Below are 23,762 nucleotides of genomic sequence, written 5' to 3' on the forward strand. Positions count from 1 at the left end.
AGATAGAAGCAAATAAGACATCATGAGGCTGATTTACTTAGCCAAAGGACTGCAAATTGTCATTCTTACAGCTTAGTATGCCTCGGCAGCTGTGATTGTAAGGAGGGATGCAATATCATCTTGCTTGATCAGAAATGCTCTACATACGTCTGAATCCTTGAATCTCGCTTTTCGCTACTAGAGTCCCAGGTTGAAGTATGGGCCTGCACACTATCTGCATGGAGTTTGTATGTTCACTGTTTGAAGATAGAGTACATAAATACAAAATAATTATACTTGTACATGCAAAAGTACATTGCCAGACAAAATGTAATTTTTTGCCATGGCTTATTTGAATTTTCTTCTAAATATTTTCATTGCTCAAGATGGGTGGACCGATGGAAAGCCTCTGTGAAAAATTAAAATATACTCATGCCGACAGTTCAGTTGGTAATAGAGATACAGGGAAACAGATATTCAGGTGGAGGGTCTTCAATTAAGCAGGAATATTTGATAAGATGAACAAAAAAACAAGAAAAAGGACAAGAAAAAGGAGGTATTTGAAACCGGTCTGGATTACAATGCTGGATTGTAATAAATATTTTAAAAATCAGGTATGTATATGTATATTACTATGTAATACATAATACATTGTGGTAAATGCATAGGAGGTTAGAAATTACACCTATAAAGTATTTACCCTGGTGAGGGTGGCTTTTTGATCATAACCCAAAGTTTGCCACTTTGGAATTTGCCCAGCTAATTTTCAAAATGGTCGACTGATGGAGCAAATATACAAAAAAAATCTTTCTTTTTTGGACTTTGGTCGGTCAAAACGCATACTGACAGGACCCGGCTGGCCAAATCCCAGAAGTTTTCCTATAGAAGTAGCAAGCAAAGTTCAGTTGTGGCAAGTGAGTGCAAATGACAGGACATGCTGCTGAGAGCTGGTCAAATCCTGGATGTGCAGCGCATAGAGCCAAGAGATGGCTGTGGAGACTAGGCGAGGACAGAGGTGACAGTGGACATCAGAGACTAACAGAAAATGAGGACAAGGGAGAGGGAGAGGGAGGGCCAGAGGTGCAGAGCAGTGACAGAAAAGAGATGAGAAGCCACCAAGAGTGATGGGAGGACAAAAGTGATGAGTGGAGTGGGGGGGGGGGAAGACAAGGAGTGTGGAGGGGAAGGAATGCAAATGCCTATGAACTTTATCTTGCTCACTGCTACTTCAGAAAAGCCTTCAGGACTTGGCTTGCCAGGTCCTGTCATTTTGCATTTTAGCTTGTCAAAGTCTGAAAAACTAGAAATATCTACAAATTGGCCATATGATTCGATGATTCGGCCACTTTGCAAACAAAGTGGCCAGACTACTGGTTCTAGCCATAACACACATACAGTATGCGAAAGTTTGGGCAACCTTGTTAATCGTCACGGTTTTCCTGTATAAATCGTTGGTTGTTACGATAAAATAATAAAATATGGCCCGGGGTGGACTCTCTCTCTGCAGCTATTAGCATGATACCTAAACCTAATACCGATCAGACCGCCTGGTCCAGCTTCCGACCTATCTCGCTACTTAATACAGACATTAAGATCTTAGCAAAGATCCTGGCCACTCGGCTCAACGAGGGCATCTGCTCACTGATCGGGCTGGACCAGGTAGGCTTCATGCCACGACGACAGGCGGGGGACAATGTTAGGCGCCTGCAGCAGATTATAACCTTAGCGGGACAGACGGATACTCCCATGATGCTACTTTCCCTTGACATCCAAAAGGCATTTGATACGGTATCATGGGAGTATCTGTTCCCCTTGCTTGCTCACTGGGGTTTTGGCCCTAATTTCTTATGTTGGGTTAAGGCGCTTTACCACTCTCCACAGGCATTTATACGCTATTGCGGCTACAGATCTGACGCCTTCCCTGTTCGCAGGGGCACTAGGCAGGGATGCCCCCTGTCCCCTCTTTTATTCGCGCTTGCTATAGAGCCCCTTGCGATACTGATCAATAGACACGAGGGCATTAGAGGGGTCTCCCTGTCTGGTCATCAACATAAACTGTGCTTGTACGCGGACGACGTAGTCTTAACACTCACAGATGCTCGTGACTCCTTATCCAACCTGGCAGATATCCTTTTATTATTTGAAGATATTTCCGGCCTCCAAATTAATAGCACTAAATCAAATGCACTTAATATTTCCCTTCCTCCCGCTGAACTTGAAATCATCCAATCCTCTTTTGCATTTAAGTGGGAACCTACTAAGCTAAAATACTTGGGTGTCTTTATTACACGCACGTATCACTCTATGTACTCGGCAAACTACCAGAGCCTGTTTAAAAACATCCTCCAATCGATGGAATGCTGGAAAAGATACAGTATTTCGTGGATTGGACGTATAGCAGCGACTAAGATGGTAATCCTTCCCAGACTACTCTACGCCTTCCGTGTGCTACCAATAAACATCCCTATCCCGGCCCTCAAACGCCTGCAGTCTTCCATACTTTCATTCATTTGGGGCAAAACCAGACCAAGGGTCCAGAGGAGCACTTTAATTCGTCTAAAAGTTGACGGTGGTTTGGGTGTTCCGAATATTATCGCTTACTACCGAGCTGCACAGATCTCACAACTTGCTATGTGGCATGAATTAACGCACCCTCCGCTGTGGGTAACAATGGAGCAATCCATATGCTCCCCCATCTCCATTGGGAACTTGCTCTGGTTACCCCCTGTTCGGCGAAGAAATATTAAAAATCCAATCATTGCACACTCTCTCAAAATCTGGGACACAGTTAAATTTAAAGGCAACCTAATCTCTCCGCACCTCCCACTCACCTCCTTCTTAGGTCACCCAGATTTTACACCTGGACTGGAGAACCCAGCAGCCTTTCGCTGGTGGCTCTCAAGAAACCTCACTATTCTATACGATTTAGTCACTGACTCAGCAGTTAAACCCTTTGCATGTCTTAAAGAGAAACACCAACTGCCCATAAAAGAATATTTCCGCTACCTCCAAATCTCACATTTTCTTTCCCAGGTTGCCAAGGGGCATGGCTCCCTCTTGACTCGCACATGCTTCGAACACGTGTGCGCCTCCGACCCGGGATCCCCGGGCCTGATCTCTCTGCTGTACAGGTGCATTGTGTCCCCCCCTGGTCTTCCCAAGCCCTCATATATAATAAAATGGGAACTCGATCTCAACACCACCTTCGAAAAAGAGGACCTCTCTGACATATGGTCTCTCACCCCACAATGCTCCATTAGTGCCTCCCTCGTGGAGACCCAATATAAAGTACTCCTAAGGTGGTATCTCACTCCAGACCGCATTTCAAAATTTGATACTACAAACAATGGCCTATGCTTTCGCGGTTGTGGACAGGGGGGGACCCTCTTTCACGTGTGGTGGTCCTGCCCGAGGGTCCGGAGGTTCTGGATCAGAATATACCAGGTCATTTATTCCACAATCCAAGTTCAAGTCCCCAGGGTTCCGGAGATAGCACTCCTGGGATTTCGCCCACCGGGCATATCTAACCCCCAATATAAATTGCTCTCACACATATGCTTAGCAGGAAAGAGAGTCATCGCAGGCGCGTGGAGGTCCCCTACCCTGTCCATATCCAAATTTAGAACTAATTTGAGCAGCGCCCTCTGCTTTGATAAAATGAAAGCTATACTTGATGACTCCCTTCCACGTTTTGAAAAAACTTGGCTCCCATACGTTAACCAATACCATCCAAGCTTACCCCAATCGCTAACTACAGTTTAATCTCCTGCCTAAAAACCTTAGGGCATCCATTACAATTAGTGCATTAATAAATTCCTTTCTTACACATGCAAGCAAGCATTTGAACCAAACACTTTACCCTTCTATGGCCGGAGGCGGTGCCGGGGTTGACCTTTTTCTCACTCTGCTCTTCCTTTTCACTCTTTTCTCTACTCCCTTTCTTCTCCCCCCTTTCCCCTCTTCCCTGCTCTTTCCCTACCTTTTTCCCCCTCTTTTTCTCCTACCCCCGCGATGGATACAGACACTTTCTAAAAAAAGTATCTCCGGAGGAGGGGCGACGGCTTCGCCCCCCCCCCCCCCCCCCAACACCCGGGTCCTAGTATCAAGGGATCCCACGGCCCTCTCAAACTTATTATAGCCCACCCCCCTGACTGGTGGACCTTGTTTGAACTCACCCAGTACAAGTTCAGCCTGTGGCTCCCATTGAGGGCGCTGGTATTTGTTGCCTTAGGGCTGCCAGCCCCCACCCCAAGTTGCATATGACCTCGCCTTTTCGCGAGACAGTTTGCACTACTAGGATATGTTACCACACCAAGTGACTGTGAATGTACTCATCTCCAGTATACCACACCGATGTTTGACATTCTGTTTATGTCTCTCTCAAGCGAATTATCTTATTTAGTTTTATATTTTGTTTTACATTTTGTTTTATACTTTATATTTTATACTTTATACTTTACTTAACCAGATGCTTTGTTAAGAAGTCTTGGTGCATATAATAAGTTTTTTGTAAGCATATTTCTTGCAATGTGCACCGTTTTACACATAATTGTATGTTCTCACTGCTATTTTGCTATTCAATAGAATAATAATAAAAAAATTTTGAAAACAAAAATAATAAAATATATCCTATAAGACAACGACCTTCAACACTGCTCAAAATCCACTAAGGCATTCATGCAGAGGAACAAGTACAACGTTCTGGAATGGCCATCTCAGACCCCAGACCTGAATATTTTCAAAAATCTGTGGTGTGAGTTAAATAGAGCTGTCCATGTTTGGAAGCCATCAAACCTGAATGAACTAGAGATGTTTTGTAAAGAGGAATGGTCCAAAATACCTTCAACCGGAACCCAGACTCTCATTGGAACCTACAGGAAGCATTTTTAAAGGCTGTAATTTTTGCAAAAGGAGGATCTACTAAATACTGATTTAATTTTTTTTTTTGTGGTGCCCAAATTTAAGCACCTGCCTAATTTTGTTTAAACAATGATTGCACACTTTCTGTAAGTCCAATAAACTTCATTTCACTTCTCAAATATCACTGTGTGTGTCTCCTATATGATATATCTAAAGCTGGCCACTAACGGTCCAATTTCTAGCAAAAAATCGTTCGAGCGACCAGAAATTCTGATCGGACAAAAAATCGTTCACTACACCATCAACTAACCAATCATTGCTTCCTATCTATCACGACCACTCGTTCATAATCGATTGTGTCCACCAATGGAGATTATTTACAACCAATCCGATCAGAATTTCTGATCGCTCAAACGATTTTTTGCTAGAAATTGGACCGTTAGTGGCCAGCTTAACTGACATTTTTTTATCGTAACAACCAATGATTTATACAGGAAAATCATGACAATTAACTAGGTTGCCTAAACTTTTGCATCCCATTGTGTGTATATACAGGTCCTTCTCAAAAAATGTGCATATTGTGATAAAGTTCATTATTTTCTGTAATGTACTGATAAACATTTGGGGTTTTCATGAGCTGTATGCCAAAATCATCAATATTAAAACAATAAAAGGCTTGAACTACTTTAGTTGTGTGTAATGATTCTAAAATATATGAAAGTCTAATGTTTATCAGTACATTACAGAAAATAATGAACTTTATCACAATATGCTAATTTTTTGAGAAAGACCTGTATATATACAGGATCTTCTCAAAAAAATAGCATATTGTGATAAAGTTCATTATTTTCTGTATTGTACTGATAAATATTAGACTTTCATATATTTTATATTCAAATACACACAACTGAAGTAGTTCAAGCCTTTTATTGTTTTAATATTGATGATTTTGGCATACAGTTCATGAAAACCAAAATTTCCTATCTCAAAAAATTAGCAGATGGAAGCATGAACCCACTTTTGAACCAGAAACAGTGGCAGAAGTGCCTGACCTGGGCTACAGAGAAGCGGCACTGGACTGTTGCTCAGTGGTCCAAAGTACTTTTTTTGGATGAAAGTAACTTTTACATGTCATTTGGAAATCAAGGTGCCAGAGTCTGGAGGAAGACTGGGGAGAGGGAAATGCCAAAATGCCTGAAGTCCAGTGTCAAGTACCCACAGTCAGTGATGGTCTGGGGTGTCATGTCAGCTGCTGGTGTTGGTCCACTGTGTTTTATCAAGGGCAGGGTCAATGCAGCTAGCTATCAGGAGATTTTGGAGCACTTCATGCTTCCATCTGCTGAAAAGCTTTGTGGAGATGAAGATTTCATTTTCCACCACGACCTGGCACCTGCTCACAGTGCCAAAACCACTGGTAAATGATTTACTGAACATGGTATTACTGTGCTCAATTGGCCTGCCAACTCTCCTGACCTGAACCCCATAGAGAGTCTGTGGGATATTGTGAACAGAAAGTTGAGAGACGCAAGACCCAACACTCTGAACGAGCTTAAGGCCGCTATCGAAGTATCCTGGGCCTCCATAACACCTGAGCAGTGCCACAGGCTGATTGTCTCCATGCCAAGCCGCATTGAAGCAGTCATTTCTGCAAAAGGATTTTTTGTTTTAAAAACACTTTCCTTTTATTGGTCGGATGAAATATGCTAATTTTTTGAGATAGGACATTTTGGTTTTCATGAGCTGTATGCCAAAATCATCAATATTAAAACAATAAAAGGCTTGAACTACTTCAGTTGTGTGCATTTGAATCGAAAATATATGAAAGTCTAATGTGTATCAGTACATTACAGAAAAAATGAACTTTATCACAATATGCTAATTTTTGGAGAAGATCCTGTATATATATATATATATATATATATACACATATACATATATATACATATACATATATATATATATATATATATATATATATATATATATATATATATATATATATACAGGGAGGGGAGTGCAGAATTATTAGGCAAATGAGTATTTTGACAACATCATCCTCTTTATGCATGTTGTCTTACTCCAAGCTGTATAGGCTCGAAAGCCTACTACCAATTAAGCATATTAGGTGATGTGCATCTCTGTAATGAGAAGGGGTGTGGTCTAATGACATCAACACCCTATATCAGGTGTGCATAATTATTAGGCAACTTCCTTTCCTTTGGCAAAATGGGTCAAAGGAAGGACTTGACAGGCCCAGAAAAGTCAAAAATAGTGAGATATCTTGCAAAGGGATGCAGCACTCTTAAAATTGCAAAGCTTCTGAAGCGTGATCATCGAACAATCAAGCGTTTCATTCAAAATAGTCAACAGGGTCGCAAGAAGCTTCTGGAAAAACCAAGGCGCAAAATAACTGCCCATGAACTGAGAAAAGTCAAGCATGCAGCTGCCAAGATGCCACTTGCCACCAATAAGGCCATATTTCAGAGCTGCAACATCACTGGAGTGCCCAAAAGCACAAGGTGTGCAATACTCAGAGACATGGCCAAGTTAAGAAAGGCTGAAAGATGACCACCACTGAACAAGACACACAAGCTGAAACGTCAAGAAATATCTCAAGACTGATTTTTCTAAGGTTTTATGGACTGATGAAATGAGAGTGAGTCTTGATGGGCCAGATGGATGGGCCCGTGGCTAGATTGGTAAAGGGCAGAGAGCTCCAGTCTGAATCAGACGCCAGCAAGGTGGAGGTGGAGTACTGGTTTGGGCTGGTATCATCAAAGATGAGCTTGTGGGGCCTTTTCGGGTTGGGAATGGAGTCAAGCTCAACTCCCAGTCCTACTGCCAGTTTATGGAAGACACCTTCTTCAAGCAGTGGTACAGGAAGAAGTCTGCATCCTTCAAGAAAAACATGATTTTCATGCAGTACAATGCTCCATCACACGTGTCCAAGTACTCCACAGCGTGGCTGGCAAGAAAGGGTATAAAAGAAGAAAAACTAATGACATGGCCTCCTTGTTCACCTGATCTGAACCCCATTGAGAACCTGTGGTCCATCATAAAATGTGAGATTTACAAGGAGGGAAAACAGTACACCTCTCTGAACAGTGTCTGGGAGGCTGTGGTTGCTGCTGCACGCAATGTTACATAGTTACATAGTTATTTTGGTTGAAAAAAGACATACGTCCATCGAGTTCAACCAGTACAAAGTACAACTCCAGCCTGCTCCCTCACATATCCCTGTTGATCCAGAGGAAGGAGAAAAAACCCTTACAAGGCATGGTCCAATTAGCCCCAAAAGGGAAAAATTCCTTCCCGACTCCAGATGGTAATCAGATAAAATCCCTGGATCAACATCATTAGGCATTACCTAGTAATTGTAGCCATGGATGTCTTTCAACGCAAGGAAAGCATCTAAGCTCTATTGACCTCTGATGTATTTATACATGTTAATTAGATCTCCTCTAAGGCGTCTTTTCTCTAGACTAAATAAACCCAGTTTATCTAACCTTTCTTGGTAAGCAAGACCTTCCATCCCACGTATCAATTTTGTTGCTCGTCTCTGCACCTGCTCTAAAACTGCAATATCTTTTTTGTAACGTGGTGCCGAGAACTGAATTCCATATTCCAGATGTGGCCTTACTAGAGAGTTAAACAGGGACAATATTATGCTAGCATCTCGAGTTTTTATTTCCCTTTTATTGCATCCCAAAATTTTGTTAGCTTTAGCTGCAGCGGCTTGGCATTGAGTACAATTATTTAACTTGTTGTCGATGAGTACTCCTAAGTCCTTCTCCAAGTTTGATGTCCCCTACTGTATCCTGTTTATTTTGTATGGTGCTAGACCATTGGTACGACCAAAATGCATGACTTTACATTTTTCAACATTGAATTTCATCTGTCATTTATGTGCCCATTTAGCCATCCTATCCAGAACCTGTTGCAATATGTCACTATCTTCTTGATCATGTTGATGGTGAACAGATCAAAACACTGACAGAATCCATGGATGGCAGGCTTTTGAGTGTCCTTGCAAAGAAAGGTGGCTATATTGGTCACTGATTTTTGTTTTGTTTTTGAATGTCAGAAATTTATATTTGTGAATGTTGAGATGTTATATTGGTTTCACTGGTAAAAATAAATAATTGAAATGGGTATATATTTGTTTTTTGTTAAGTTGCCTAATAATTATGCACAGCAATAGTCACCTGCACACACAGATATCCCCCTAAAAGAGCTAAAACAAAAAACAAACTAAAAACTACTTTAAAAAATATTCAGCTTTGATATTAATGAGTTTTTTGGGTTCATTGAGAACATGGTTGTTGTTCAATAATAAAATTATTCCTCAAAAATACCACTTGCCTAATAATTCTGCACTCCCTGTATATATATATATATATATATACACACACACGCACATGTATATTAGAGTCTGCAGGGCTGTTTTATACACAGAATCAAGCAGCATCACAAACTGATTGGTGGCAGTGACTGCAGCTATCGCTTAGTTAAGGCTCATCATCATCATCAATCAGGGCACATATACTTTTAGACAGGGATAGTTAATCAGACCCCTAATTATTGGGAGTAGCTGCAGAGTAAAAGACAGAACGGTCACAAAATATTGATTTAATTTATTCTTTTCTGTTTACAACACTTTCTGGTTCTCTAGCACATTTCTTTATCAATTATTCTAATTCTCACATTTTTTGAAAACATTCCTAAAAGCATTTTTTTTTGCAACTGCTTAGAGAGGCATTTTTCCAGCTATTAATTGTAAATTCTGGTTAGTATTCTGTTCTTGCATGGGGCAGCCATGAGCTACTGTAGAGGAGATGTGCAATTGTGTTGAAATCAGTGAAAGATAATAAGACTTCATGCTTCTGTTCTAGAATTTACCCGGTGTGTTGAAAGTCAAGCATGTTAATACTTCAAGTTGATAGCTACTGGATCCAGAGCTTGTTCAAATATCTAAGTAATGCTCATTTGTATATACAGCGGGGAAAATAACTATTGAACATGTCAACGTTTTTCTCAATAAATATATTTCCAATGGGCCTATTGACATGAAATTGTCACCAGATATCAGTAACAAGTAATAAACACATACAAAGAAAACAAAACAAATAAGTCAATAAATGAAATAATTTGTAGTAAAGGTAAGAAGAGGAACACAAAGAATAAGTATTGAACACAAAAAAAGGAGGTTGCAAAAAGACATGGAAAACCAATTCTACAAAGCAATCCTACCTCCCATCAGTGCAAATTAATATCAGCTAATTTAGTTTTAATTGATGGCCTATTTATTTTATTTAAGTATTTATATAGCGCCAACATATTACGCAGAGCTGTACAGAGTATATTGTCTTGTCGCTAACTGTCCCTCAGAGAACCTCAGAATCTAGTCCCTACCATAGTCATATGTCTATATCGTGTAGTGCATTTATCCTAGTCTAGGGCCAATTTAGGGGGAAGCCAATTAACTTATCTGTATGTTTTTGGGATGTGGGAGGAAACCGGAGTGCACAGAGGAAACCCACACAGACACAGGGAGACCATACAAACTCCTTGCAGATGTTGACCTAGCTGGGATTCGAACCAGGGATCCAGCAGTGCAAGGCAAGAGCGCTAACCACTATGCTACCGTGCTGCCCTATAAAAAGTTTTTGTTTTGTTTTTTATAATCAAAGAGAGAGGATGTCTGTACTAGCTTTCCCTCTTCTGTGTGTGAATGTGTCTGTGTGTGTTAACCATTCATTACCTATGTGTGTATGTTGGTGTGTGTGTGTGTGTGTGTGTGTGTGTGTGTGTGTGTGTGTGTGTGTGTGTGTGTGTGTGTGTGTGTGTGTGTGTGTGTGTGTGTGTGTGTGTGTGTGTGTGTGTGTGTGTGTGTGTGTGTGTGTGTGTGTTAGTCCTTTACTGTGTGTTTTGATGACAAGGCTCCATCCTGTCTTTTTTGCTATTCACCTTGTATATGCTAACAACTCATCCAAGAACACTGCCTGATATACCAGTGTTATGCTGATGACACCCAGCTATATTTATCCTTTCGAACCCGACATGACATATCCACTCCTGTAGCTTGGCTAAGAAAACAATTATTGTTGGATGGATGACTGACAAGTGTCTAAATGCAAATAAATATAAAACTCTTGCCATCAAGGTCAGGGTTAAGCAGCAAAACAGCTCCACTCTCAATCGGCATCACTGAGGGTAGGGAATTCAGATTTGAATAGCTGTGACCACATGCCAATCCTTGGGTGTATTAATTCATTGAGAATTAAACATCAGAAATCACATTTCTATTGATGTGCACTGTTTCGACTTTCACCAAAGGAACATTGCAATTATTAAACAACTTCTCCCCCAGAAGATCTGCCAACCCTGGTCAACGCTTTCTTCATATCCTGGCTAGACTATTCAAATGCCTTCAAAATAAAGATCTGCTCCACCTGCAGTTAGTACAGAATATGTCTGCCAGGCTGTTAACAAGTCAATCCTGCCATTGCCCCATAACACCATTTTTTTGCTCACTCCACAGGTTACCCTTAAAATAGAGGATCTTCTTCAAGCCTATATCAATAGCATTCAAAACTTTACACAACTTAGGCACTAGTGATTTGAAGGATTTATTGCAACTGCATCACACCTTCCACAACCTAAGATCAATGAGACCTAAACATTTGATTATCCCAAGATTTACCTTAAAGGTTTTATTGTACTTATAATCGCCAACATATTACGCAGTGCTGGACATTAGTTTAGGTTACAGACAGGGGTCAAGTCCTGCGTGAACGCGGGTGAACGGCGTCCACCCACTTTTTCTTCAAAGTGAACGCCGTTCACCCTGGCTTGTGTGGAGGAGGGCAGAGCAGGGAAGGCGAGCTATGGGGACAGCGGGGATGGGAGGACATCTCCCCCCCCCCCCATCCCTCACCTTTGTGCTCCCCTTCCTGCCTCTCCCCTCCAGCGTTTTTAAGTGTCGGGCCCGGCGGCGAAAGTGGGCGGAGACTTTCTGCGTTCCAGTCGCATGGGACGCTCCGCTCTGTGTGCGGCTAGTCTGGTCTTCTAGCCGCACACAGAGCGGAGCGTCCCATGCGACTGGAACGAGGTAAGTCTCCGCCCACTTTTGCCGCCGGGCCGACACTTAAAAACGCCGAAGGGTAGAGGCAGGAAGGGGAGCACAAAGGTGAGGGAGGGGGGGGGGGAGATGTCCGCCCATCCCCGCTGTCCCTATAGCTCGCCTTCCCTGCTCTGCTCCCTCCGGGTGGGGGCACACCTGGCTACCTGGGCACATATACCCCTGACTACATATACTGGCCACATATACACCTGCCTACATATACTGGGGACATATACACCTGCCTCCATATACTGGGGACATATACCCCTGCCTACATATACTGGCCACATATACACCTGCCTACATATACTGGGGACATATACACCTGCCTACATATACTGGGGACATATACACCTGCCTACATATACTGGGGACATATACACCTGCTTACATATACTGGGGACATATACACCTGCCTACATATACTGGGGACATATACCCCTGCCTACATATACTGGGGACATATACACCTGCCTACATATACTGGGGACATATACACCTGCCTACATATACTGGGCATATATACCCCTCACTACATATACTGGGGACATATACACCTGCCTACATATACTGGGCATATATACCCCTGCCTACATATACTGGGCATATATACCCCTCGCTACATATACTGGGGACATATACACCTCCCTACATATACTGGGGACATATACCCCTGCCTACATATACTGGGGACATATACCCCTGCCTACATATACTGGGGACATATACCCCTGCCTACATATACTGGGGACATATCCCACTGGCTACATATACTGGGGACATATCCCACTGGCTACATATACTGGGGACATATACCCCTGCCTACATATACTGGCCACATATACACCTGCCTACATATACTGGGGACATATACACCTGCCTACATATACTGGGGACATATACACCTGCCTACATATACTGGGGACATATACACCTGCCTACATATACTGGGGACATATACACCTGGCTACATATACTGGGGACATATACACCTGCCTACATATACTGGGGACATATACCCCTGCCTACATATACTGGGGACATATACACCTGCCTCCATATACTGGGGACATATACCCCTGTCTACATATACTGGGGACATATACACCTGCCTACATATACTGGGGACATATACACCTGCCTACATATACTGGGGACATATACACCTGCCTACATATACTGGGGACATATACACCTGCCTCCATATACTGGGGACATATACACCTGCCTCCATATACTGGGGACATATACCCCTGTCTACATATACTGGGGACATATACACCTGCCTACATATACTGGGGACATATACACCTGCCTACATATACTGGGGACATATACACCTGCCTACATATACTGGGGACATATACACCTGCCTCCATATACTGGGGACATATACACCTGCCTACATATACTGGGGACATATACACCTGCCTACATATACTGGGGACATATACCCCTGCCTACATATACTGGGGACATATACACCTGCCTACATATACTGGGCATATATACCCCTGCCTACATATACTGGGCATATATACCCCTCACTACATATACTGGGGACATATACACCTGCCTACATATACTGGGCATATATACCCCTGCCTACATATACTGGGCATATATACCCCTCGCTACATATACTGGGGACATATACACCTGCCTACATATACTGGGGACATATACCCCTGCCTACATATACTGGGGACATATACCCCTGCCTACATATACTGGGGACATATCCCACTGGCTACATATACTGGGGACATATACCCCTGCCTACATATACTGGCCACATATACACCTGCCTACATATACTGGGGACATATACACCTGCCTACATATACTGGGGACATATACACCTGCCTACATATACTGGGGACATATACACCTGCCTACATATACTGGGGACATATACACCTGGCTACATATACTGGGGACATATACACCTGCCTACATATACTGGGGACATATACACCTGCCTACATATACTGGGGACATATACCCCTGCCTACATATACTGGGGACATATACACCTGCCTACATATACTGGGGACATATACACCTGCCTACATATACTGGGGACATATACACCTGCCTACATATACTGGGCATATATACCCCTGCCTACATATACTGAGCATATATACCCCTCGCTACATATACACCTGCCTACATATACTGGGGACATATACCCCTGCCTACATATACTGGGGACATATACCCCTGCCTACATATACTGGGGACATATCCCACTGGCTACATATACTGGGCACATATACCCCTGGCTACATATACTAGGCAACTATACCTCTGGCTACATATACTGGGGACTACTATACTCATGGCTACTTATACTGGGGACACCTATAGACCTGGCTACCTGGGGGTACCTATTTTGGGGAACTGCTGTCAGATTATCTGCATTTTTGTGGAATTGCTGTTATGTATTTTGGGGAACAGCTGCCAGATTATGTGTATGTTTGGGGGACCACTACTGCCAGATTATATGTCTTTTGGGTGTTACGTGTATTTTGGGTGATCCGCTGCCAGGTTTCGCGTATTTTGGGGAACTGCTTCCAAATTATGTGTATGTTGGTGGAACTGCTGCTGCCACATTGTCTATTTTGGGGGAACCACTTCCATATTATCTGTATTTTGGAGGAACTTCTACCAGATTATGTGTCTTTTTGGTGAAATGCTGTCAGATTACATCAATTTTTGGGGGATACACTACGGCAGAGCTCAAACTTCCTTGGCAGACCTTTTACATCACTGCTAAGGTCATGTATATTTGGCCCCACCCATGACCACGCCCACTGTGTGCTTGACCACGCCCATTTTTTGGCGCGCAGAGGTTCTCCAGGTGAGTCCACTCACTTCTTTTCCCAGGACTAGACCCCTGGTTACAGACAATATTTAGGGGTGACATACAGCAAAATGACATGCAGCACAGTATGAGTACAAGGTATTGCTTAGTCACTGGAGGGGAGCATGTAGATTAGGCAAATTAGGTTCACTCAGATGCATAGCATGGGTGCACAGTAATGGAGGTGCATGATCAGGTAGGACACCTTTGTGAGGTTTTGGATGTGGGGAGTGAAGGAGAGTGCGGAGTCCAGGGTGACACCCAGACAGCGGGCTTGAGAGGTAGGGCGAATGGTAGTGTGATTAACAGTGACATGCACATCTGGGAGGTTCATGGATGGCCGGGGTGGAAAGATCATAAATTCCGTTTTGTCTAGATTTAGTTTCAGGAACCTAGCGGACATCCAGGAGGAGATGGCTGATAGGCAGGAGGAGATCTTGTCCATGGTAGTGGTGGATATGTCAGGGGTGAGGAGGTAGATCTGGGTATTATCTGCATACAGATGATAGTTAAAACCCAAGGAGGAGATAACCTTGCCAATGGAGGATGTGTATAGGGTGAACAGTAGGGGGCCAAGGACCGAACCTTGGGGGACTCCCACCGAGAGGTGGTTGGGGGTGGACGAGGACTCATTGAAGGCGGTCGTGAAGGAGCAGTTGGAGAGGTAGGATGAAAGCCAGGACAGGGCAAGATCGTGAATGCCCATGGACCGGAAGGGACTGGAGGAGTAGGGGATGATCTGCTGTGTCAAAAGCTGCTGAAAGGTCAAGGAGGAGGAGAATGGAGTATTTACCTTTAGCTTTAGCTAAGGCAAGGTCATTGACCACTTTAGTGAGAGCAGTTTCGGTTGAGTGGGCATGCCGAAATCCAGATTGCACTGGGTCCAGCACTGAGTTGGCATTGAGGTACTGGGTCAGGCGTTTGTGAATCAGACGCTCAAGGAGTTTTGAGGCAAAGGGGAGGAGGGAGATGGGATGGTAGTTGGAGGGTAGCGAGGGGTCGAGGAAGGGTTTCTTGAGCAGGGGTAGTACAGTGGCCTGCTTGAAGTCTGAGGGAAGGTGCCTGTGGATAGGCAGAGGTTGAACAGGGTAGTGAGGACTGGGGCCAATTCTGTGAAGTGAGGCTGGAGTAAATCAGAAGGGATGGGGTCAAGGGGGGGGGGGGGGAGTAGTGGTATGGGAAGTCTGCAGTAGGTGGTTGACTTCCTCGGTGGTAGTAGGAGTGAAGGATGTGAGGGGAGGAGAGGGTGGAGAAGGAGCTGGTTGGGAGGGGGTGGGAGGTGAAGATTGGAGATTGAGTATTTCCTGGCGGATGGAGACAATTTTGTTGGTGAAGTGGGTGGCTAAATCTGTGGCAGAGAGGGAGGAAACGGAGGGTGGGGGGTGGGTTTAAGCAGGGAGTTGAAAGTGGCAAAAAGACGCCGGGGGTTGGAAGCTTGTGCTCCGATGAGCTTGGTAAAGTATTCCTGCTTCGCATGAACAAGGGCAGTGTGAAACTGCAGCAGGTTAATCTTGAACTGTAGGAAATCCTGGTTAAGTCTAGTTTTCCTCCATTTCCGTTTAGTGGCGCGTGTTTTCCTCTGGAGGTTGCGAGTATAAGTAGTTCGCCGGGGCTGGGGGTTAGGGGGTCGGTTGCGGCGAAATATTGGTGGAGCAGCTTTCTCTAGGGCTGATGAAAGAGTTTGGCGATACTGAGCTGCAGCAAGATTAGGACAGGTTAGGGTGGGGAGAGTGGAGGAAAGGGCATGGAGGGGGTCAGCAAGGATGCTAGGGTTGAGCTTGCGTAGGTCTAGTTGCCTTCGACCAGGTGGGTGGGCGGGTAGTTTGGAGGTGCCTTCCGTGAGGAGGTTGAAGGTGACAAGGTGATGGTCTGAGGGTGGAAAGGGTGCGATGTCAAGGTCTGCAATGGTGGTGGATTTAGTGAATATAAGGTCGAGAGTGTGACCTGCAGTGTGAGTGGGGGTGTTGGTGTGTTGTACTAGTCCAAGTGAGTTGGCAATGGTGAGTAACCGGGTCACAGCGGAGTTCTTGGCTTCATCGATGGGAATATTGAAATCCCCAAAGATGATGGTGGGGAGGTCAGAGGAGAGGACGTGAGGGAGCACTAAGCACTAAGGGTTAAAAGAGGCTGGGGTGGTGGGGCTATGCCGTTATTTTGTAGAAAAAAAAATTAAGTAGAATATGCTTTGGGGGTTGAGTCAATTATCTGACCTTAAACAAATGAAAATACCTTTAATTTGCTAAAGACAAAACTAAAGGGAGAGATATACAGAGCGGTTGAATACCTGGAAAATCCCTAGGGAGGAAACCCAGCATTTGGTGATGTCCCTGGGGTCCATATTTGTTGCAGTCGTTGACTGCAAAGATATTCAACATTGTATTGAAAATTATCTTTTTATTTATGATTATGGTAGTTTGTCCAATTACTTTTTAACTCCTGAAAGTGATGGGACTCTGTATAAAAATGGCTGCAATTTCCTAAACAGCTCAAATACTTGGTAAATCCCTTTCTGATTGTCTACCCTGAAAACCCACCTTGATTAAATTATTTAGTTCTATTGTGGTCACTGGTGTAGTGATAATAGTTGCAGAGGTTGCAACTGCACCAAGCCCCCCTGGAGCGGAGGGCCCACCAATGGCATCCTTCAACCACAGGCTTAGCTCTTTATTAGTGCTTGCTGGTAATGATCATCTCCATATGTGCCTTGAATAGTGGTAATCATTATTAAACTGCTCCCCTCCCCAGCTTTAGCATATGTGTCCCTGGAAGGTTTTGGAGCTCCATCTCAAATTTTACGTGAAGAAGTAAAGCTTGTACTGAGATCTCCAGCTCTTTATCTGTTAATAGCAATACCGGTAATTCTGGTGATGTATAAATCAAACAAATGGAAATCACCATTCTAATATTTATAGACCTAAAGGGAACCTGAAGTAAGAGGGATAAAGTGACTGACATATTTATTTGATTTAAAACAATACCAGTTGCCTGGCTGTCCAGCTGATTATTTGCCTCTAATACTTTTAGCCGTTGATCCTGAACAAGCATGCAGATCAGAGGTCTCCGACAAAACTAGCTGCATGCTTGTCTCCGTTATATAATTCCGAGACCACTGAGGTCAGGATAATCAGCAGGACTGCCAGGTAAATGGTATTGTTTAAAAGATAATAAATATGCAGCCTCCATATACTGGTTGCTTCAGGTTCCCTTTAACTAGGTAAATTCATGGTTCAGTCTGTTCATAACATCATCTAATTATTTTGTCTTTAGACTGCAGGGTGTATGCTGCAGGAGGGATGGGTTCAGATCTACGACCACACTGCTTCCTTCAGCAATTTGACATGCTTAAAGATATATGGGTCCACCTAGCTCCAATGCCAACACCTCGGTATGGTGCCACCTCCTTTCTGCAAGCAAAAAAGATTTATGTACTCGGTAAGAAATATATGTATTTTACATTATTTTCTTTTATCCTTGAATCAAGTTTATTTTTTAATTTGTTTATGCACACACATGGATTCTGTAAGGCTTTTTTGCTCACTGAATTCTTCCATAACGGTAATACAGTAATGGCAGGGAGCGTTTTACAACAGTCATATAGCTTGTCAACAAACCAGAAGTCACATTCTGAAACACGATTAATCTAGTAAAAATGGAACTTTTATTTTTTGTTAGTACACACAATACTTTGCAACATCTATGGACTTGTTGAAAATTCATTTAAAAATACAACAGTTTTCCTAACTTTTCTAGCTTTGGAAAAAAGTTGATGCTAAGGGTCTAACACCTTCTTGTAATTTGTTAGCATAGGAAAAACAAATTTTCTTGCATTCTGTTTTACAGTAATGCTGAAGAAAGACACACATTCTAATGGACTGTGGTTTTATAAAAAAAATAGTTATGTGCACAGGCTATGAGGGTTCTCCTGTATTGCGGCAAAAAAATCCTGTGCTAATTACTAATTGAAGGCTCCCTGACAATAATAATTAATGTAAAATTCATAATATGACAATCACTAAATCGTGGCACTTTTGGCTGGGTTGGATGCTCACCTCTTGTGCTTAGCTTTCCCTGCAGGCATCTCCAGCTCAGTACCATTAGGTAAGTGTGAAAAATCTTTCCAACCACATCTTTCCCTTTGGTAACTGGTGTTGGCAATGTCTCTGAGGTAACTCCATCAGTTATCTATAGCTCAAACAGAAATGCTTGGCTCCAACTCAGTATAATGCTGGCGACTGACTTCTTGTATAGTAACACAACAAGTGAGGCAATTCAATAACATTGCCTAGCCTAAGATGCATATGAAGGCACTATACATCAAAGAAAACAGCCATCTGGAGTGTTTTGTTAAACACCCCCCTCCGCTATCCTCTAAACCAATCCCCCTTACAACAAGCATACTGGTTTGTCAACACTTCTCCCCTAACTTAAACCTTCATGCATGGACCATGGCAGGGATCAACTCCCTCTCTGACTTATTTTCTAATCATGAAATTAAATCCTTTCAAGCATTATCCCAACAATTCAACTTACACCATTCCCAGCTATATACATATCATAGAATCTTTCACTTGATCGTAACCAATAAAATTACCCCTCCGAACATGCAACCTGAGATACTGACAATGTTAAACTTTACGGATCACTATAGAGGGGGCATCTCCGTATGGTATTAGGCATTACAACCCCGCTCTAACTCTCCACTTCTTAAGTACGCAAATATATGGTCCAACGACCTACAATGCAATATAACATCCAAGCAGCTTAAAATAGCAAATAGAATACTCTCCAAGATATCAAAATGCAATACCCATTGGGAAACCTCTCGCAAAATTCTATATAGATGGTACATTACCCCCAGACGCATCGCCTCTTTCTCTGCGGAGATATCACCTCTATGCTGGAGGTGTCATAAAGAAATAGGTACATATGTCCACATGTTATGGAATTGTCCCATTGTCTCAGATCTTTGGGGGAAAATTGAGAACTTAATACAGAAGACTATGATATCTCAATTCAAACTCTCACCTCAATTAGCATTACTTCTTATCGGTGTGGAGAGCCTCCCCCTCAAACACAAACACTCTATCTGCCATATTATCTGCACTGCCCACCACATAATTTTTACAAATTGGAAGTCTCAGGACACTCTGCCTTTATCACATGTCATAGCGATTACACATAATAATATCATGATGGAAAATAAAATCAGAGCTAGGGTAGGCCTAACACACGGTGAATTTTTCTTCCCAGAGACCTGGCTGCATGTATAACTAACCTCTTATCTATGCCATAGTACAGGATCCTCGAGATATCTTATATGCTATCAGTAGAATAGGATATGTTGTTTAGTGTTTCTACTTTTAGGTTATGTTTAACTCTCTATGCAAGAGCAATATTATACATCTTAGCATAAACAAGTTCATGATATTTGTGCCTCCAGTATTTTACCCCTCTATAGGACAAATATGACTTGGAAATTAACAGACTAAATGGGTGAAATACTCTCAAAGTCAGGGCTTATGATTATCACTGTGACTGACAGAGGTTAGATGTAACCCTCTGAAACCGTCAGAGCAGGCTTTTAGCAATGACATTCTTTGACTACCTTTAGGCCCTGTTCACATTGGCGGTCGCCGTCCGGAATCGCCGTGCTGGAGTCGGACCGCATGCGGAACGGACGGAACGGACGCACGGCACAGCAATGAAAGTCTATGCGTCCGTTCACATGCGTCCGTTCCATCCGGACCGGAGCCGGACCGGATCCGGACTCCGGCGTAAGATCCAACATGCGCTATTTTTTGGTCCGGCTCCTCCGGCAGACGTATCCGGAGCGGAGCCGGACTGTTGCATCCGGCCAATACAAAGCAATGAGAACCGGAGAGCGCACAACACACTGGCCGTAAAAAACGGACGCTCCACCCCACCTCCCATGCTTCCTCCATGCTACAGCGGCCATCCTGGACGGGGACACATGGGCCCAGCGCCCACAGAGTGGAGCAGCAGCAACCTCACGCTGGAGCTCCCCGGCAGCAACATGTCCGATACGTCTGATAACGAGGAGGTGAGGCCCTACAACGACCCCAGAGCTTCTGCCGACCTCCCAGACCCCAGGTATTATTATACAGCTTGTTATCTCAAACGGATCCGGACCGCAACCGTGTTCATACCGCACGGAAAACGGATGCAAACGGAACGGATCCGGATACGAACCGTACGGATCAGGTCCGGTCCGGATCCGGTGCGGTCCGGACATCCGTTCCGGTTTTTAAAAAACCGCAAGTGTGAACGGGGCCTAAAGGTCAAGTAAAAGTCAAAAAAGAACTATGCTATATTTTACTATAAGCCATTTAGGCCTGTACTTAGGAGAAAAATAAAATGTTGACTGTTGTTGTCGATGCACAATATGCACATTAATGCTGACAATGTTGTTGTATATCCCTTTTTTTCTTATAATAAAATATTATATGATGAAAAAGAAAACAGCCATCCAATATGGCAATCATAACAATAAATCAAAAATGTTTTTCTCCAAAATACTAAAATCTTTATTCAATGGGTAACATATCATAATAAAAACAATTAAAAACTACCACATACAGCAGGTCATAGCATCATAAACAAATATATAAATAAATAAATCTCTTGGTACAAGTCACAAAGAGTATAGATATATAAATAAGTATATGACACACTGGAGGACGCGGGCTGATACACATAGAGAGTGTACCTGGGCAAAGATAGCAAAGTAGAAAAGGAACAATATATGTTCAAATACAAACACCCAGTCCAGGTGTAAGGAAGATGAATAGAGATGAATAGCATACAGTTTGCACAGTACTAGCATACAAATGGCACAGAAACCTCCATATATAATGAATAACCAGTATCTTACCACAAGCGCCCCCAGGAAAATGCCAGCCGTGCTGTCCCTCACATGTATCGCAACAATCTGTTGCTTCTTCAGAGGATAATTTCTTGTATGTCTATTGGTGGCTTTAGGACCACTGGCACCAGAAAAAGAGGGCCAGTATGATATTGGTGAAAGAAAGAACAGGCAAACAGATGCATGGTTAGAAACTTGGAGACTGTCATTTATCCCACCATAGAATAACATCTTTAGTTAAAAGAATCGTCAGGGTACCCATAGCCTGACAGAGATATTGATGCTTGTTTGATTCCTCTGTTTTTTCATTACTGACATGTGAAGCATGGTATGCAACCATCTTTTGATGTGGAACCTTGCAAGGAGGTGTTTAAATAAAAAATGGGGTTGTATGGGTAAATCAGTGGCTGTCTACAAACACTGTTTTGGAAGATGTGTTGTTAACAACACTTCTTTTCCCTTTTGAAAGCGTACATATACATTATACACAGTCAAGTGAAATACAGGTAAGTATGACCATCTGCTTATGTCCAGAATAAAGGAGCAATGCAGACTGCAGTGCACTAGACAGTTACTGATCAATGCATGGTGGTAGATCCAGTTGTTTAAAGGGGCACTACGGCGAAAAATTGTAAAATTTAAAATATGTGCAAACATAGACAAATAAGAAGTACTTTTTTCCCAGCGTAAATTGAACCATAAATTACTTTTCTCCTATGTTGCTGTCACTTACAGTAGGCAGTAGAAATCTGACATAAGTGACACGTTTTGGTTCTCTCTTCATAGGGGATTCTCATCAAGGCTTTTGTTCTTTATAAAGATATAAAGATATTCCCTAAAAAGGATTTATACAAAGATGCTGGCCAGCTTCTCTGCTCCCTACACAGTTTTTTTGGCAGTTGGACAGAGCAACTGCCATTCACTAAGTGCTTTGGAAAATAAATATATCCCCGAGAATCCCCTATAAAGAGATGGACTAGTCCAAAACTTGTCACTTCTGTCAGATTTCTACTACCTACTGTAAGTTACAGCAACATAGTAGAAAAGTAATTTATGGCTCATTTTACTCTGGAAAAATGTACTTCTTATTTGTATATGTTTGTACATATTCTAAATGTTACTGTTTTTCGCTGTAGTGCCCCTTTAATATGCTTATCAAGGCGGTCCCAAATGTGCTAAATTCGGTTAAGGGCTAAGGAATTCAAAGAACAGGGAATTAAACTCACAATGTGACTTACTGTAGAAGGCAACCGTCTGCCATTGAGAGCAAGTCCAATGTCAGCATTCCTGTGCACACAGCAGCTGTTCGATGAACCCTGGTGAGCAAGGGCACAGCCACCAACAGTCTGCTCAGGAGCTCCATTCACAATAGGGTTTGCTGTATTCTCCTTTTTCATACACACCTCTGCTTGCTTCTGGGTCATTTGAATAGAAAGTTGCTTCATGGCAGCATGCCAATTGACCTGCACCAACCAGAGCAGTCTATGTTCACCCTTCACATTGATGGTTCATGCTGCCCCACAGTTGCCATGTTAAGTCATTACAAAGTTCTATTCATCCACTTATGGTACACTTAAACCACAGTAGCCTGTGAACAGTTGACGATCTCCACTGTTCATGAAATACTGCTGTCCTTGACCCTGTAGTCAATCAGTAGGCCTTTTTCAGTGTCTGCAAATCATGTCTGCAATATTGGCTAAAATCTCACCTAATGTACCAATGAGCTCTACATGCAACACATGCATTTGTTCTTTGGTTGTGCATCTCTGATATCAGAGGAAGTAGTGTAGCTAGAGATCCTGGGGCCCATAGCAAAACGCTCACGGGGCACTCAGATGTATGCACTCTTAAACCATGACACCTACCCTACCCTGTGGATAAAATGTAATTGGCCAATTTACATTCTCATGCAATCAACACTGCACATAGTTCGTGGGCACTGAGACAAAGTCAGAGGGAGGAGAAACACAAGAAAGTTAATGGCAAACACATTAAGTACCATATGGGCCACCTATGCTCCAGGGCCCCATAGCAGCTTCTCTGGCTGC

General features: G+C 42.9%; 1 protein-coding gene across 2 annotated transcripts in view; it reads left to right on the top strand.

The window, feature by feature from the left end:
- Positions 1-23,762, top strand: part of KLHDC8A (kelch domain containing 8A) — a 72,548-nt gene that overhangs the window by 21,529 nt on the left and 27,257 nt on the right. For both annotated transcript variants that reach the window (XM_068269572.1, XM_068269573.1), the window contains exon 4: positions 18,099-18,263. In XM_068269572.1, the coding sequence (XP_068125673.1) occupies positions 18,099-18,263 (165 nt within the window). The remainder of the gene's footprint in view (positions 1-18,098; positions 18,264-23,762) is intronic.

The sequence above is a fragment of the Hyperolius riggenbachi genome, chromosome 2 (genome assembly GCF_040937935.1).
Source record: "Hyperolius riggenbachi isolate aHypRig1 chromosome 2, aHypRig1.pri, whole genome shotgun sequence".
NCBI classification, from domain to species: domain Eukaryota; kingdom Metazoa; phylum Chordata; class Amphibia; order Anura; family Hyperoliidae; genus Hyperolius; species Hyperolius riggenbachi.